Source organism: Panthera onca, chromosome B4, assembly GCF_046562875.1.
Source record: "Panthera onca isolate mPanOnc1 chromosome B4, mPanOnc1 haplotype 2, whole genome shotgun sequence".
In the NCBI taxonomy this organism is placed as follows: Eukaryota; Metazoa; Chordata; class Mammalia; order Carnivora; family Felidae; genus Panthera; species Panthera onca.
The window spans coordinates 53475534-53493207 of record NC_138345.1 but is presented as its reverse complement, the minus strand read 5'-3'; the positions used below and the strand labels follow the sequence as shown (position 1 = coordinate 53493207).

The following is a 17674-nucleotide window of genomic DNA, read 5'->3' as shown; positions in this document are numbered from 1 at the left end:
GCTTATTCATGATCTTAGAGGAAAGCTTTCAGCTTTTCACCAGTGAGTTTGATGTTAGCTGTGGCCTTGTTCCATATGACCTTTATTATGTTGAGGTAGGTTTCTTCTATTCCCACTTTATTAAGAGCTTTTATCACAAGCAGATGTTGAGTTCTGTCAAATGCTTATTCTGCTCTGCATCTGATTTTATGATTTTTATTCTTCATTTTGTTAATGTGGTGTGTCAAATAGATGGTCTGCAGATGTTGAGCTATCCTTGAATCCTTTTTCTATTCCAATCACAGAAGAGTCGGCAATCTTTACCTAATAGGATTGCAGTATCAAATCCATCTCACAAAACTCAAATATCATAAAATCAAATATTATGTAACACAAAATACATATAGATTCTTGTCTCTCCTTTACCACATGGCATAGATATTATGAAGGTATTGATTTTTCCCAGTCTAAGGACATTATAGGTTGATAAGTTTGTGACATTAGTACTTTGTCAATAATAGCAACGCTGTGCTAGTATTTTTCTAAAGATTGTCACAACTTCCATATATTAAAAGTCAGAAGAACAAAATCATTATTTTAATCTCAAAGGAAAGAATAATAAATTAAATAAAATGCAAGTGATTAAAGCAAAGAGATTTAAGTTAAGAAAGGCACCCAATTTTAAACTCCATAACTTCTGGCATGAACTAAAATACAAACTGAAGCATTTTAATAATTCTTGTGCCTATCGTTTCTTGGCCCTGCCTCACTTCCACTCCTGTTTCTATTTCCATGCTTATCTAGCACCAGCCTCTTGTATCCCCATGAATAGTTCCAAGAACATCTGCTTTTCTGTTTCTTCCTTTATTAGGAGTTGAGCCTGTGTGGCCTGTGTCTTCAGTCCATTGAAATCCCCATTTCCAGATACACAAAACCGAAGAGATTTCTTTCGTTCATTATATACCAAGCATGCATGAAGTTAACAAATCATGTAACTAGGCACAGAGGTTGCAAAAGCTCTCTGCATCATTTTTCTCACTCTTCAGATTTTACCATAGAACAGACCTCACATGGAAAAGTATATGTGATCTCACTGAGGACACTGAGCCCAAGCATGTGGACATTTTACTGAATTCAATATAGGAGAAAGAAGAGGGGCCCAGGAATTTAAAAAGATATACAAGCATATCTCGTTTTACTGTGCTTTGCTTTCCTGTGCTACATAGATATTGCATTTTTTTTTTTAACAAAGTGGAGGCTTGTCATAGCCCTGCATCAAGCATATCTATCGGTACCACTTTTCCAACATCCTTGTCTCACTTTGAGTCTCTGTGTCACATCTTTCTAATTCTCACCGTATTTCAGACTTCTTTACTATTATTATATTTGTTATGGTGATCTGTAATCAGTGATTATAACTCACTGAAAGCTCAGATGATAGCATCTTTTAGAAATATTTTTTAATTAAGGTATGTAGATTAAGACAAAAAGCTATTGCACACTTTAATAGACTACAGTATAGTGTAAACATAACATTTATATGTGTTAGAAAAGCAAAATAAATCATTTGCTTGCTTTATTGTGATATTTGCCTTATTGCAATGGTCTGGAACTGAACCCACAATACCTCTGAAGTATACCTGTGTAGTCTATATAAATATACATGTTTTTTCCTACATTTAGCATAAAAGGTAGATGATAATTAAAGGACATCATCAAAGGACAGGCTATTTTGTCATTCATTCTTGACCAAAGGGAACTAACGAGATTGAATTAAAAAATCATTCAGTTAATCTAGCCTGTGAAGATTAAACAGTCATAGCACCCTCCCATCTACATGGCAAAGGAAAAGGAAAAGGAAAAGGAAAAGGAAAAGGAAAAGGAAAAGGGAAGAGAAAGAGGAAAAAAAAACCGAGAAGTTTATCTTCTGTGAATAATGGCCCAACGATATCACATCCTACTCCCTAGAACCTATGAATGTTACCCAAAAGGCAAAAGAGACTTTGCAGATGTGTTTAAGAAGGTGAGATTATCTGGATGGCCTCAATGTCATCACAAAAATCCTTATAGGAAGGAGTCAGAGAAAAATCTAAAAACAACAGAGGCAGAAGGCAATATGAGGACTAAAACAAGACACTAAGCTGCTGGCTTTGAAAAGGGAGGAAGAGGCCAAGAGCCAAGGAACGCAAAGAATGCAACCCCAGAAGCTGGAAAGGGAAAAAAAAGGAATTTTCCCCTGGAATCTCTGGAGGGAACAAGGCCTGCTGAAACCTCAACTTTGCACCAGTGAAACTGATTTCATATTCCTCACCTCCAGGATTATAAGAATAAATGTGTGTTGTTTTAAGCCACTGAGTTTGTGGTAATTTGTTTTAGAAACCATAGGAAACTAATACACCCACATTAAACTATAAAAAGTCTTGTCACCAAAATCATTCAAGAAAATAGGAAGAAAAAAGACACACAATTGACAAAAGATAGGTATACAAAATATATAAAGAATTCTTATGAAATAACAAGTGGATAAACCATTAATAATAAACTAGGCAAAAAATACAAAAGGGCATTTCATGGATGACTCCTAAATATATGAAAAGAGATTCTACTGCACTAGCAATCATTGACATGGCAATTAAAAAAAACAAAAACAAAAACAGTAGAGTTCATTTCAACACCCATCAGATTCATCAGTATGGGGAACGACTAGAATACATACAGACAAGCTGCCAGGGAGGACTTTCTACTGTTACACCCACTATGGAGGGTGGTTTGGTTTTAGCAAGCCAAGCTGAACAAGCTCATACCAGATGACCTAGCAATTCACTCCAAGGTGCACACCTTGAAGAAATTCTTGTATTCTGTGCTAGAAGCCATACAATTATATTCATGTTGTTAGTAGTATTCTAAGAACACTGAGAACAATCCAAAAGCCCATCAACACAAAGAGGGACAAATATGTTGTGGCATGTACCTTCACACAATGAATGAACATAGAGTGGGAAATGAGTGAACTACAGGTAAAGAGATCAACATTGATGAATCAAAGAGATGGGTGAAAAAAAGCAGATCAGAAAAAAAAAAAAAACAACAGTGTTATTCTAATATTATAACATTCAAAAATAGACAAAACATTTTTAAAAGATTCATACTATAGAGAAAAGACAATTATTTTTATAAAACTGAGGATATGGATTAACTGTACAGTATAAGGAAAAGAGGAGTATGGGGTCAGGGTAGGGCTTCCAGTGAACTATAAAGCAATATTCTGATGGAATATGAATGTTCTGTATTCCTCAAACTGTACATACATCACATAGACTCATTTCATATGCATAATATTCACAATTATAAGTTTTTATTTACAGGGGCACCTGGGTGGCTCAGTCTGAGAGACTAAGAGAAAAATTACCAGGTGTACTCACAACTGTAAAGAAAAGACCTCCCCCCCGCCCCCATTCCCGGAACCAGCCAGGGAGTGCCCGGTTGTGGTCTGACCTAAAGGCGGGAACCAATCAAGTTCTGCTGAGTGTTCAAATTTGAATGTCAACCAATAACAGCTCTGTAACCGCAAAAAGTCCCTAACTTGTTTGTGCCTGTCTATAAAAGAAGCTGTAAGATCCTCGCTCGGGACCTCTTAGCGTCACTGGTAACGAGCGCGCGGAGGTCCGGGTTCGAACCTGCAATAAACGACCCTTGCCGCTTGGCTTTGACTCTGGACTCTGGTGGTTTGTTCTTGGGGGTCTTTTGAATTTGGGCATATCATTTGGGGGCTCATCCGGGATCCCCCCAAGTCCAGCAGACCCCAAGTCAACGGGTCGTCCCTGAGACCAATTGGTAAGTGAGCCGGCTCTGTCCGTTTCTGTTTGTCTGTTCTTTTCTGGCTCTCCTGAGCGGGATCTGTATCGGTGACTGACACAGCCCTGGTGGACGCACTATAGGGCAGTCGGAGATGTCCACTGGCACCCGTCTGGGGCACCTTTTTGGGCCCATCGGAATTCTTCTGTTCGGGTGGCGCACACCCGAAACGCGCTAACGATCTAAGTGTTGTGTTCTCTATTCTATAACCTTTAAGTGTTAAACTCCTTCTCTTTCACAGGTGACCTGGCCTGGCCCAGCCAGAAGTCCTCATAACTTTACTGTTTCTCCTTTTAATCCTTTCCTCCACCTCCAGGATACAGATGGGCCAATCTCAAAGCACTCCTCTTTCTCTCCTTGTTGCTAACTTCAGGGATGTTAGAACCAGAGGACAGAATTTGAGTTTAGACATCCGGCGGGGAAAATTAATAACCCTCTGCCGCTCTGAATGGCCAACCTTCGGCGTTGGATGGCCAACTGAAGGAACTTTCTGCCTCCCTTTAATTGCTAAGGTGAAATCAAAGATTTTTCTACCGGGTCGCAAGGGACACCCGGATCAGATTCCCTACCTTCTTGTATGGCGGAATTTAGTGGGAAATCCACCCCCTTGGTTGGCCCCCTTCCTATCCTGGGGAACGTGTAAGGTCCTTGCCATGCGGCCTGCAGATCCCCAAAATCAAGGACACCAGCAGCGCCCTTGTATCCCATATTGCCCGATAGTCAGGACCTACTATCCTTAGGCCCTCCACCCTATCATCCCCCTCCCCTCGTACCCCAGGCCCTGCCCGAAGCAGCCGCCCCACCAGTCGCCCCACTAGTTGCCCCCCTAGGGGAACCAGGAGGACGGGAAGTGGCAGCTGCGCCGGAACCAGGAGGACGGGAGGCAGCAGCTGCGCCGGGCCCCATTGAAAACGAAACCAACCTCGAGGGGCCAGCTGGCCAAACCCGCGGGCACACCCAGCTCTTTTAGACAGTGTCATGTTCACCCACCAGCCCACCTGGGACGACTGTCAGCAGCTCCTCCGCATCCTGTTCACTACAGAGGAGCGAGAGAGGATCCAATTAGAAGCAAGAAAGCTGGTGCCTGGAGACGACGGTCAGCCGACATCTAACCCTGACCTCATTAATGCTGCTTTCCCCCTAACCAGACCTCCACAGGACGAATGGGACTACAACACGGCAGAAGGTAGGGGAAGGCTACTCATTTATCGCCAGACTCTGATGGCAGGTCTCCGGGCTGCAGCTCGCAAGCCCACCAATTTGGTTAAGGTACATTTGGTCGTACAGGGAAAGGCAGAGAGTCCAGCTGCTTACTTAGAGAGATTAATGGAAGCCTTTAGGCAGTTTACCCCCATGGATCCAGAAGTCCCTGAGAACCAGGCTGCTGTCGTTATGTCCTTTGTAAATCAAGCAGCTCCTGACATTAAGAAAAAATTCCAAAGGCTAGAGGATTTAGAAGGTAAACAGATCCAGGATCTGCTCCGTATAGCACAACGGGTCTACAACAACAGGGACGCCCCAGAAGAGAGACAGATCAAGGCCACAGAGAAAATGACTAAAGTCCTGGCCGCTATAGTCCAGAAAGAACAGCCACCCCCAGAAGGCACTCAAACAACACGCCATCCCAGGCGGCACTTAGATAAAGATCAATGCGCCTATTGTAAAGAAAAAGGCCATTGGATACGAGAATGCCCCAAGAAGAAACAACTCCGCCCCAGCCAAGGACAATGGCAGCCCCCATACTGTTTACCCAAGATACAGAATAGGGAGGACGGGGTTCGGATCCCCTCCCCAAACCTAGGGTAACATTGCAAGTGGAGGGGACCCCGGTCCAGTTCCTAGTTGATACTGGGGCACAGCACTCAGTTCTGGTCAAGCCCCATGGAAAAGTATCTGAAAAATCATCCTGGGTACAAGGGGCCACCGGAATAAAGAAGTACCCCTGGACAACTCAGAGGACTGTGGACTTAGGAACTGGGAAAGTAACCCACTCCTTCCTGGTCATTCCCGACAGCCCCTGCCCCCTGTTGGGGAGGGATTTGTTTACCAAAATGGGGGCCCAAATTCATTTCCAACCAGGGGGACCCACAGTGACTGACTTCCACAACCAACCCATATCTGTACTCACTGTGAAACTAGAAGATGAATATAGGCTCCATCAGGAACCCACTCCTCTGGATCAGGGCATCGAGCCCTGGCTTCAACGCTTCCCAGACGCATGGGCAGAAACAGGTGGTATGGGGCTAGCAAAACATCGCCCAGCCCTATTTATAGAGGTCAAGCCCAGGACGGACCCCATCCGCGTGCGCCAATACCCCATGCCCGCGGAAGCCAAAAATGGCATCACACCGCATATCCGCCGCCTCCTTGACTTCGGGGTCCTACGCACCTGCCACTCAGCATGGAATACCCCCCTGCAGCCCGTGCGCAAACCCAACAGCGGGGAATACAGACCAGTGCAGGACCTGAGAGAAGTCAATAAGCAGGTGATGGACATACATCCAACCGTTCCTAACCCCTATACTCTCTTGAGCACCCTCAGCCCAGAAAAACAATGGTATACTGTTCTGGATCTAAAAGATGTTTTTTTCAGCCTACCATTAGCACCTAAAAGTCAAGAGCTATTTGCATTCGAGTGGACAGATCCAGACAGGGGCATAAATGGCCAGTTCACTTGGACCAGACTGGCACAAGGATTCAAAAACTCTCCGACCCTGTTCGACGAGGCTCTACACGAAGATTTAAGTGAGTACAGACAACACCCTAATATAACTCTCCTACAGTATGTTGATGATCTCTTAATAGCTGCCGAGACGCCCGAAGCCTGCATCCAGGGAACCAAAGGTCTCCTGCGAACTCTGGGAACCTTAGGCTACCGCGCCTCAGCAAAGAAGGCTCAGATCTGCAAGTCAGAGGTAACTTACCTGGGTTACTTACTGAGAGGGGGGCAATGCTGGCTAACGGATGCCCGGAAGGAGACTGTCCTTCGTATTCCCAGACCGCAGACACCACGACAGGTGAGGGAATTCCTAGGGTCAGCTGGGTTCTGCAGACTATGGATACCAGGGTTTGCTGAATTAGCAAAACCTTTATACCAGGCAACAAAAGATCAATAGCCCTTTAGTTGGACAGAAGAAGCCAAACAGGCTTTCCAACAAATTAAAACTGCTCTGCTATCAGCACCTGCCCTGGGACTCCCTGATGTCTCCAAACCCTTCCACCTATATGTAGATGAAAACCAAGGCATAGCTAAGGCGGTGCTAACCCAGCATTTGGGCCCTTGGTGCAGGCCAGTAGCCTATCTGTCTAAAAAGCTAGATCCAGTGGCCGCCGGATGGCCACCCTGTCTCCGGATGATTGCAGCCACTGCCCTAATGGTAAAGGACGCTGATAAGCTGACCATGGGCCAAGAGCTACAAGTCACCACCCCGCATGCCATCGAGGGCATCCTCAAGCAGCCGCCTGACCGATGGCTGAGCAATGCCCGACTCACTCATTACCAGGGACTGCTGTTGAACCCCCTCAGGGTCATCTTCACCCCCCAACGGCCCTGAACCCAGCATCACTGCTGCCAGACCCAGACATGGGAACCCCACTTCATGACTGCGCCGACATACTGGCTCAAGTTTATGGGGTCCGGGAGGACTTGCAGGACCAACCATTATCGGATGCGGACGCCATCTGGTTCACCGACGGAAGCAGCTTCATTCACCAGGGACAAAGGTATGCGGGGGCGGCAGTAACTTCAGAAACCGAGGTGGTTTGGGCGGAAGCCCTACCCCCCGGAACCTTGGCCCAGAAGGCTGAACTAATAGCCTTAACCCAGGCCCTAAAATTAGGAAGAGACCACAAGCTAACCGTGTACACTGATAGCCGATATGCCTTTGCCACCACCCATGTACATGGGGCGATATACAGAGAACGGGGGCTCCTCACAGCTGAAGGGAAAGACATCAGAAATAAAGAAGAGATTCTAGCCCTGCTAGCAGCCTTATGGGAACCCAAAAAGCTAGCAATTGTACATTGCCCAGGACACCAGAAGACAACCAACCCAATTTCCCGGGGCAACAATTTGGCGGATCAGACTGCAAAAAACATAGCTCGGCCCCCAGCGCAATTACTGACCCTACAACTGCCAGACCCCGGACCCCAGGAATTTCCCCCCAGCCCTGAGTATTCAGAAAGTGACATTCAATGGATGAGTAAACTTCCTATGACCCGAATCAAAGATGGCTGGTGGAGAGACTCTAAAAGCAGCATTATACTCCCAGATAAACTAGGATGGCAAGTTCTAGAGCGGATCCATCGCAGCACCCACTTAGGTTCCCGGCAAATGTTGGACTTACTGAGACAGACTGGACTAAAAATCAGAAATGTCTCTGATAAGGTCAATCAAGTAGTCACTAAATGTACAGTGTGCCAACTCAACAATGCGAGTAGCAATCCTCAGACAACAGGGGTAAGACAAAGAGGGAGCAGACCAGGGACCTATTGGGAAGTAGATTTCACTGAGGTAAAACCAGGAAAATATGGATAGAAGTATTTGCTAGTTTTTGTAGATACCTTTTCAGGATGGACTGAAGCCTTTCCAACCAAGAATGAAACGGCACAGATTGTAGCCAAAAAGATCCTAAAAGAAATCCTGCCCAGGTATGGTTTTCCAGTAATGATAGGGTCAGACAATGGACCTGCATTCGTCTCTAAGGTAAGTCAGGGGCTGGCTTCCATACTTGGGGCTGATTGGAAATTACATTGTGCATACCGACCCCAAAGCTCAGGACAGGTAGAAAGAATGAACAGAACATTAAAAGAGACCCTAACCAAATTGACCATGGAGACTGGCGCTAATTGGGTGGTCCTTCTCCCCTACGCTCTGTTCAGGGTGTGTAACTCCCCATACAAACTGGGACTCACACCCTATGAAATAATACATGGTAGACCACCCCCCATCATCCCTAACTTAAAAGATAACCTTGTCAAAGCTGAGAACGATAATAGTCTTGAATTCTTGTTCTCCCTACAAGCCTTGCAGAGGGTCCATGAAGATGTATGGCCCAAATTAAAGGAACTCTATGAGACTGGACCCCCGCCTATTCCACATCAATTCTGGCCAGGGGATTGGGTCCTCGTCAAACGTCATCGGCAGGGAACTCTGGAGCCCAGGTGGAAAGGACCCTTCTAGGTTATCCTGACAACGCCTACTGCCATCAAAGTAGACAGAATCGCCACCTGGATCCATTTCGCCCACGCCAAACCAGTGGACCCGTTCTCAGACCTCATCGGACCTTCAAAGACAACCTGGACTGTTGATCGGACTAAGGACAATCCTTTAAAATTGACCCTACGCCGCCAACGGACTGAGCCGTAACTATGGTACTTGCCCTCCTCTTGATTGTTCTGCAAATTCTGTCTGTAAGTCCAAACCCCCACACCCCCTATAATTTGACATGGGAAATTACTAACTTAGAGACTCATGAAATCTACAACAAAACCCTAGGAACTGCCCCATTAAATACCTGGTGGCCAGATTTATATTTTAATTTAGAAAAAGTTAGTCCATTAGAAGAAATGGAAGGAGGTAAATGGAGGCAACTGCAAAGGAGGGTATCAATAAGTAGAAATGGATTTTATGCATGTCCAGGATTTAGGACGGGGGCAATGAGGCGCACATGTGGAGGGTTTGAAACCCTCTATTGTGCAGCCTGGAGTTGCATCACCTCCAATGATGGGGAATGGAAGTGGGAAGTAAAACCCCAATTTATTGAAATGTCCTATGTCTGACCATGTACCGCACCAGGTATGATGAAAACTGTAACCTTATTCGTGTAAGATTTACAGAGGAAGGAAAAAAAGACAGGTGATGGGTCTCAGGACTCACTTGGGGACTCTACTTATATCAATATCCCCTCTTTGGGACTGCCATTCAAATAAAATTAAAAGTCTCCCCTCTTGTACAACCAGTGGGGCCAAATCAGGTACTGAAAAAAAAAAAAAAAAAACAGATAAGCTTATCCCCGGGCAGATCTCCACTACTCCCTCCAGCAGGACCCCCATCCTTACCCCAGGAGTAAAAGCACAAGCTGTCCAAGAAAATCAGAACCCAAAAGGCATAGACTCCCTATGGAAATTGCTAACAGCAGCGTATGAGGCCTTAAACCGATCAGACCCTGAGGCAACAAGGGCCTGCTGGCTATGTTATGATATAAAACCCCCCTTCTACGAAGCCATAGGTCTAGCTGCCCCTTTTTCACAATCAGGAAAAGAGTCGCCAGCAGCTTGCAAGTGGAATCGAAAGGGCCCTGGCCTCACACTGCAAGTGGTCACTGGCAATGGGACTTGTATAGAAAAGGTCCCCTCTAGCCATATCCAGCTCTGTGCCCCGACTAATTACTCTATAGATGAATCTAAATGGATAATTCCAGCTCCTGACAGTTGGTGGATTTGTTCTAAGACAGGGCTCACCCCATGTGTTAGCAGAAATGTTTTTAATTTGTCAACTGAATATTGTATCATGGTATTAGTATTTCCAAAGGTTATTTACCACCGAGAAAATGTTGTATATGATCTGTGGACAGAAGGGATGGAAGCAAGAGAGTCAATAAGAAAAAAAACGGGAACCCTTTACGGCCATAACCTTGGCCACCTTATTTGGCCCCGGTACCATAGGGGCAGGAACAGGGATCTCATCACTAGCCATCCAGCACCGGGGGTTCAATAGCCTAAGGGCAGCCATTGATGAGGATATAGCCAGACTTGAGGACTCAATCTTGCACCTCGAAAAATCTCTGACCTCCCTTTCTGAAGTGGTCCTACAGAACCGAAGAGGGCTAGATCTAGTCTTCCTCCAACAGGGAGGTTTATGTGCAGCCTTAAGAGAAGAATGTTGTTTTTATGCTGACCACACCGGAGTAGTCCGAGAGTCCATGGCTAAAGTTAGAGAAGGCCTGGCCAAACGGAAGTGTGAACGAGAACAACAACAAGGCTGGTTTGAGTCTTGGTTCAATCAGTCCCCATGGCTAGCCACCCTGCTTTCTGCTCTAGCTGGGCCCCTTATACTCCTCCTTCTCCTCCTCACCTTCGGGCCTTATATTATTAATAAACTAGTTGCCTTTATCAAAGACCGAGTTAACACAATCCAACTGATGGTCCTTAGGACCCAATACCAACCTATCATTACTGAAACATTTGAGTCAGACACATAAGATCCAAGATTGGCTCTTAAGGCACCAAAGAAAGGGGGGAATGAGAGACTAAGAGAAAAATTACCAGGTGTACTCACAACTGCAAAGAAAAGGCCTCCCCCTCCCGCCATTCCCGGAACCAGCCAGGGAGTGCCTGGTTGTGGTCTGACCTAAAGGCGGGAACCAATCAAGTTCTGCTGAGTGGTTTGAAAAAAAGGCAGGAACCAATCAAGTTCTGCTGAGTGTTCAAATTTAAATGTCAACCAATAACAGCTCTGTAACCGTGAAAAATCCCTAACTTGTTTGTGCCTGTCTATAAAAGAAGCTGTAAGATCCTCGCTCGGGACCTCTTAGCGTCACCAGTAAGAGTGCACAGAGGTCCAGGTTTGAACCTGCAATAAACGACCCTTGCCACTTGGCTTTGACTCTGGTGGTTTGTTCTTGGGGGGTCTTTCGAATTTGGGCATATCAAGTCAATTAAGCATCAGGCTTTTGATTTAGGCTCATGTCATGATCTTGCAGTTCGGGAAATTGAGTCCTGAATCAGGCACTGTGCTGACAGCAGGGAACCTGCTTGGGAGTCTCTCTCTGGCCCTCCCTGGCTCATGTTCTCCCACTCTCTCTCAAAATCAATAAACTTAAAAAAATAGGAAATAAAAGCATTTACCTACAAAAGTTCAACGATACAACTTACCAGAAATGTTACAATAGCAAATTACATATTTCTAAGATCCACCTTTCTATTTGAATCGTTCATTATTAATTGTTGAAAAGTTATATATATGGGAAACCTGAGTGGCTCAGTCAGTTAAGCATCTGATTCCTGATTTTGGCTCAGGTCATGATTTCATGATTCATGAGATCAAGCCCCAAGTCCACTATCAGCACAGAGCCCATTTGGGATTCTCTCTCTCTTTCTTCTCTGTCCCTCCCCCCTCTCTAAATATATAAATAAAAACATTTAAAGAAAAAAATTATAGCTTAGACCTTAACTACATGTAAGCTCACACACAACCAGCTTGTTTTGAGTGCCACTTAAATTATGTCAACAGAAACATATTTAAAAGATCATGTGAGTCAGTCTGAGAAGGACAGATATCATATGTTTTCACTCATATGTGGATCTTGAGAAACTTAACAGAAGTCCATGGGGGAAGAGAAGGCAAAAAAAAAAAAATAGTTACAGAGAGGGAGGCAAACCACAAAAGCTGTTAAGTACAGAGTAATGAGGATGGATGGAGAGGGTGGGGGAGGGGAACATGGGCGATGGGCATTGAGGAGGCACTCGTTGGGATGAGCATTGGGTGTTGTATGTAAACCAATTTGACAATAAATTATATTTTTAAGAAGTAAAAAATAATAATAGATCTACCATGTTAGTAAATAATCATTTTAATTTATTTAAAATGTGCATCTGAAAATATATATTCTAGTGTCTTTAGATAGTAAGCTGCTTATGTGTCTAAAAACTTGGCCCTTTAATCTGAGCCAAATTTTAAAATTCCCCAAACAGGATTAAAAGCTACACATTCCAACCTCTAAAAAATTTCAGAGGAAACCCTGATAAGATTTAGACTTTAAACTGTTCTTTATTTTTCTCAGGATGAAAAAAGTCACTAGCTATTTACTGGGTTTTTTTGTTTTGTTTTGTTTTTTTCCGAGACAAACTCCTTAAGATGAGTTACAGCTGTTTGATTAATCAAATCCCAGAGGGATGACTAGATTGATAGATTTAACAACTGAAGAGTGTAGGATTTTATATCTAACTAGATAGTTGTACCTTGAGGAGAAAGAAAAAAAAAGTGGTCACTCTCTCTGTCTTCCAGTTTCCAGAATTTCCTGCTGACTGGGGTTGCAGTGGGCCTGAAGGGAGGAACTGAAGTTGGAATGTATAGAAACTAACCCCCCATAAAACTGACCCCAAAGATGCCAACTACCAGGCAGCAGAGATTTTCTACTAAAGACCCTGAAAAAAAAAAACAGAAGAAAAAAACATGGTGTGGGCTAGAGTTTTTCAGACACTAAATTGTTTTATGCGACCAATGAGGAATCCCTTCCTGGTGGTCTTTTTTCATCCATTCTCCCAAGAAATATGTTAAAAATGCAGATTCCTGACAACTCAGGATCAACAGATGTTGGTGAGGATGCAGAGAAAAAGGATCGCTTTTGCACTGCTGGTGGGAATGCAAACTGGTGCAGCCACTACGGAAAACAGTATGGAGGTTCCTAAAAAATTAAAAATAGAACTACCCTATGACCCAGCAATTGCACTACTAGCTATTTATCCAAGGGATACAGGTATGGTATTTCAAAGGGGCACATGCACCCCAATGTTTATAGCAGCACTATTAACAATAGCAAAAGTATGGAAAAAGCCCAAATGTCCATCAATGGATGAATGCATAAAGATGTGGCATACACACACACACACACACACACACACACACACACACACACACACTGGAGTATTACTCAGCAATTAAAAAGAATGAAATCTTGCCATTTGCAACTACATGGATGGAACTAGAGGATATTATGCTAAACAAACTTAGAGGAAGACGAATATCATATGACTTCAGTCATATGAGGAATTTAAGACACAAAACAGATTAACATAAGGGAAGGAAACAAAAATAATATAAAAACAGGGAGGGGGACAGAACAAGAGACTCTTAAATATAGAGAACAGAGGGTTGCTGGAGGGGTTGTGAAAGGGGTGATGAGCTAAGTGGGTAAGGGGCACAAAGAGGGCTACTCCTGAAATCATTGTTGCACTATATGCTAACTTTGGTGTAAATTAAAAAATAAATAAATTTTTTTAAATGCAGATTCCTGAACTCCAGTTCTGATCTACTGCATCAGAATCTGAGGTGGTACCCAAGAATCACCTAAGTTATACTGACACACATTCAAGTGTAACTCTATAAAAAAAACAACAGCTCTCTTAAGGTGGGAGAGATGGATCTTTTCTTTCAGTGTTTGTTACATTTGGGGCCAATATTCCCCAGTATGAACATAAGGGCTGTTTATGGTTCATGTCCTTTCTGACTACTCATGTCAGTGCTACACTCCACTGTTACCTTCTCCCTTATATCTCAAGTGCCAAATACAGAAGCTAAAAGACAGGTAAAAGATATTTCATAAATATTTTTTAAATGAGAACACCAGAAAAAGGATGTGAAAGGAACATCATTCAAATGTTATTTTGGTATAAAGTCTAAAATTCATTAAAATGTGCAGTTTTGGATAAGTAATACCAATTTACCCAGAATCCATAAACCTAGAAAATACACGTTTTTTACTTGTTCAATCTTGATTCTGGGATTTTTTAGTAGTAAAGAACTTGAGGCAAGAGAAAAAACATGAATTCTGAAACTGTAGACTTGCCACTTAGAAAAGAATATGAACGTTGCTCTGAATGTGGAAATGGGGAGCCCAGTAAGAAAAGACAGTGTGGGGTGGTAACTCAGTAGTTAAACATCCAACTTTGGCTCAAGTCATGATCTCGCAGTTTGTGAGTTCAAGCCCCACATCAGGCTCTGGGCTGACAGCTCAGAGCCTCAGAGCCTGACAGCTCAGAGCCTGGAACCTGATTTGGATTCTGTGTCTCCCTCTATCTCTGCCCCTCTCCTGCTCATTCTCTGTCTCTATCTCTCAAAAATAAATAAATGTTAAAAAAAATTTAATTAAAAAAAGAATTGGACATCTCTCAGAATCGTCATGTAGTATAAATGTTCACAATCAATGTCAAATGGGCCAAATCTAGCCTGCCACCTGTTTTTGCCCTGCCAGAGACCAATGTATGGCTATTACATACTTCCATTATAAATCAGTTATCCTTCCTGTAAGAACAGTTGCTTGAGATCTGAGAACAGCATCAATAATGAACTAAAGAACAAGGTAAATCATTTCCAGTGTTTTTGTATGAATCAACAGATGTTACTAATAATTCCTGGTTATTTATATAATAATTCTTGGTCAATAAAGAGTTTGAAGTGACTGAAAAAAAAAAAAAAAAAAAAGAAAAGACAGTGTGATCAGACTCCAATGCCAGAAACTAGGATTTACAGAGCCGAAGCACAGAGGAAAGGGACTGATTTAGGCCTGTGGTTCTCTCGTTTAGCTGCATGTTTGTGCAGGCTGCCATAATAAAATATTACAGACTGGGTGGCCTAAACAATAGAAATCCATAGACTCCATAGTTCTGTGGACTAGAAATCCAAGATCAGAGTATCAGCATGGTGAGTTTCTGCTGAGAGGTTTTTCGTTGGGTTGCAGATGGCTGCCTTCTCATTGTGTCCTGACATTATGGGGGGGGGGGGGGGCGGGCGTGAGGGTAGTGGGAGGGGGTGGTAAGAGGGGAGTACCCCCACTCTACTCTCTAAATTCTACTTTCTGAAGGCCTCATTCGAGAGGTTAGGGCTTCAACATATGAATTTGGGGGGACACAATTCAGTCCACAGAACTACATTTCAAAAGTTTCCCAATTACTGTGATAACCTAAGGCTCACACTTACAAATTCAGAAATCAGAGATTATTGTTTGACTAAAAAAAAAGGAAAAGAATATCCTTTCTACCTCTTCCAACCCACATGGCTACACTGTCCCCAACTCCCATCTCAAAATACTTCAAGTGTAAAAATACTATCAATTAGGAGCGCCTGGGTGGCTCAGTCAGTTAAGCTCAGTCTGACTCTTGGTTTCAGCTCAGGTAAAGATCTCACAACTTGGTGGGTTCGAGCCCCACATTGGGCTCTAAGCTGACAGCGTGGAACCTGCTTCAGATTGTCTCTCCCCTGCTCTCTGCCCCTCCCCCACTCATGCTGTCTTTCTCCCCAAGTAAACTTTAAAATATATATATTATAAATTATACTATTCTTTCCTGTCTACTTATATACCATTATAAGAGCCAATACAGATTAGCTATTTAATAATTTGACCTTTGTAATCAGATGACCCTAGGGTTCAAATCCCTAATAACAGTGGTCATACTTGAAATCAGAGAAGGCCTGTAGGACATCACTCTCTCCCTACACATGTGGCAGGTGAGACATCATTAATTCTTACCTGTTTTCCACTGAGCTGAGATATAGCCTCAGAGACCTTCTTAACACAGCATTCAACTCAAGTAGAAACAACACTCAAAATAAAATCCCTGCTTTAAAAACTTCTATTTTATGCCATAAGGTCCATCAACAAATTTATTTATTTCATTAAACAAAGCTTTAGTATACTTAGCTGTCGTATGTTTTTTGTTTTTTTTTTAAGCTACCCTTGGGGCACCTGGGTGGTTCAGTCGGTTAAGCATCCAACGTTGGTTCAGGTCATGATCTCAAGGCTTGCAAGTTTGAGTCCCACATCGGGCTCTGTGTTGACAGAGCCTGCTTCGGATATTTCTCTCTCTCAAAAATAAGTGTTAAAGAAAATTTTAAAAAGCTACCCTCAAAGTTAAGAAAAATGGATGATATTGAATGATTACTACTATACAAGCCAGAAAAAGCAATCTAAGTTTTCTTAACATATAAAGCAGAAGTAGAAAAAAATAGGAAAAACATTTTTTCCAGTGTTGATATATAATTGATATATAATATTGTGTGAGTTTAAGATTACAGGTTGATGTAATACACATATATTGTGAAATGATAAACATAGTTAACACCCCCATTACCTCAAGTATTAATATTTCTTTTTTTGTGTTGAGAACATTTAAAATCTACCCTCTCAGCAACTTTCAAGTATAATACAGTGGTGTTAAGACTCCCAGAATGTACTCATCTTACAATAGGAAATTCGTACCATTTGACTGACATCTCCCATGTCCCCCATTCCCCAGGCCGTGGCAACCACCACTCTATTCTCTATTTCTAGGAGTCTGACTTTTTTAAATTCCTGAGATATATAAGTGATAACGTACAGCATCTGTCTTTCTCTGGATGATTTATTTCATTTGGCGTAGTGCCCTCAAATCCATCCATGTTCTCACAAATGGCAGGATGTCCTTCTTTCTCATGGCTGAATACTATTCCACCATATGTATGTGCGCGCGTGCACACACACACACCCCACATCTTTATCCATTCATCTATAGACAAACACTTAGGCTGTTTCCATATCCTGGATATTGGGAATAATGCTGCGATTGCAATAAACACAGAAGTACAGATCTCTCTTCAAGATCCTGATTTCATTTCCTTTGGATATACACAGAAATGCAATTGGTGAATGAGAAGGTAATTCTATTTTTAGTTATCTGAAAAACTTCCATACCATTTCCCATAGTGGCTGTATCAATTAGATTTCTAACAGTGAAGTATTCCCTTTTCTCCACATTTTTGCCAACAATTAATCTCTTTTCCTTCTGATGACAGCCATTCTAATAGGTGTGGAGGTGATATTCCATTGTGGTTCTAATCTGCATTTCCCTGATGATTAGTAATATTGAGTATCTTTTCAGGATTTTCACCATTTACCGGTCTCCTTTGGAAAAATGTCTACTTAGTCCCTCTGCCACTTGTTTAATTGTATTGTTTGGTTGGAGAGGGTTTGCTATTTTTTTTGCTATAGGGGCTCCTTATATATTTTAGATATAACCCCTTATCAGATACAGGATTTGCAAACATTTTCAATTCCATACATTTCCTTTTCATTTTCTTTTGCTG

General features: G+C 42.8%; 2 protein-coding genes across 5 annotated transcripts in view; one reads left to right on the top strand and one right to left on the bottom strand.

The window, feature by feature from the left end:
* PDE3A (phosphodiesterase 3A) overlaps positions 1 to 17674 on the bottom strand; it is a 316135-nt gene that overhangs the window by 198336 nt on the left and 100125 nt on the right. The window lies entirely within an intron of this gene.
* LOC144616932 (uncharacterized) lies at positions 4800 to 9482 on the top strand. The gene is made up of 2 exons (XM_078450056.1): positions 4800 to 5020; positions 8859 to 9482. The coding sequence occupies exons 1-2, from the start codon at positions 4813 to 4815 to the stop codon at positions 9014 to 9016; spliced, it is 366 nt and encodes a 121-aa protein (XP_078306182.1). The 5' UTR covers positions 4800 to 4812; the 3' UTR covers positions 9017 to 9482.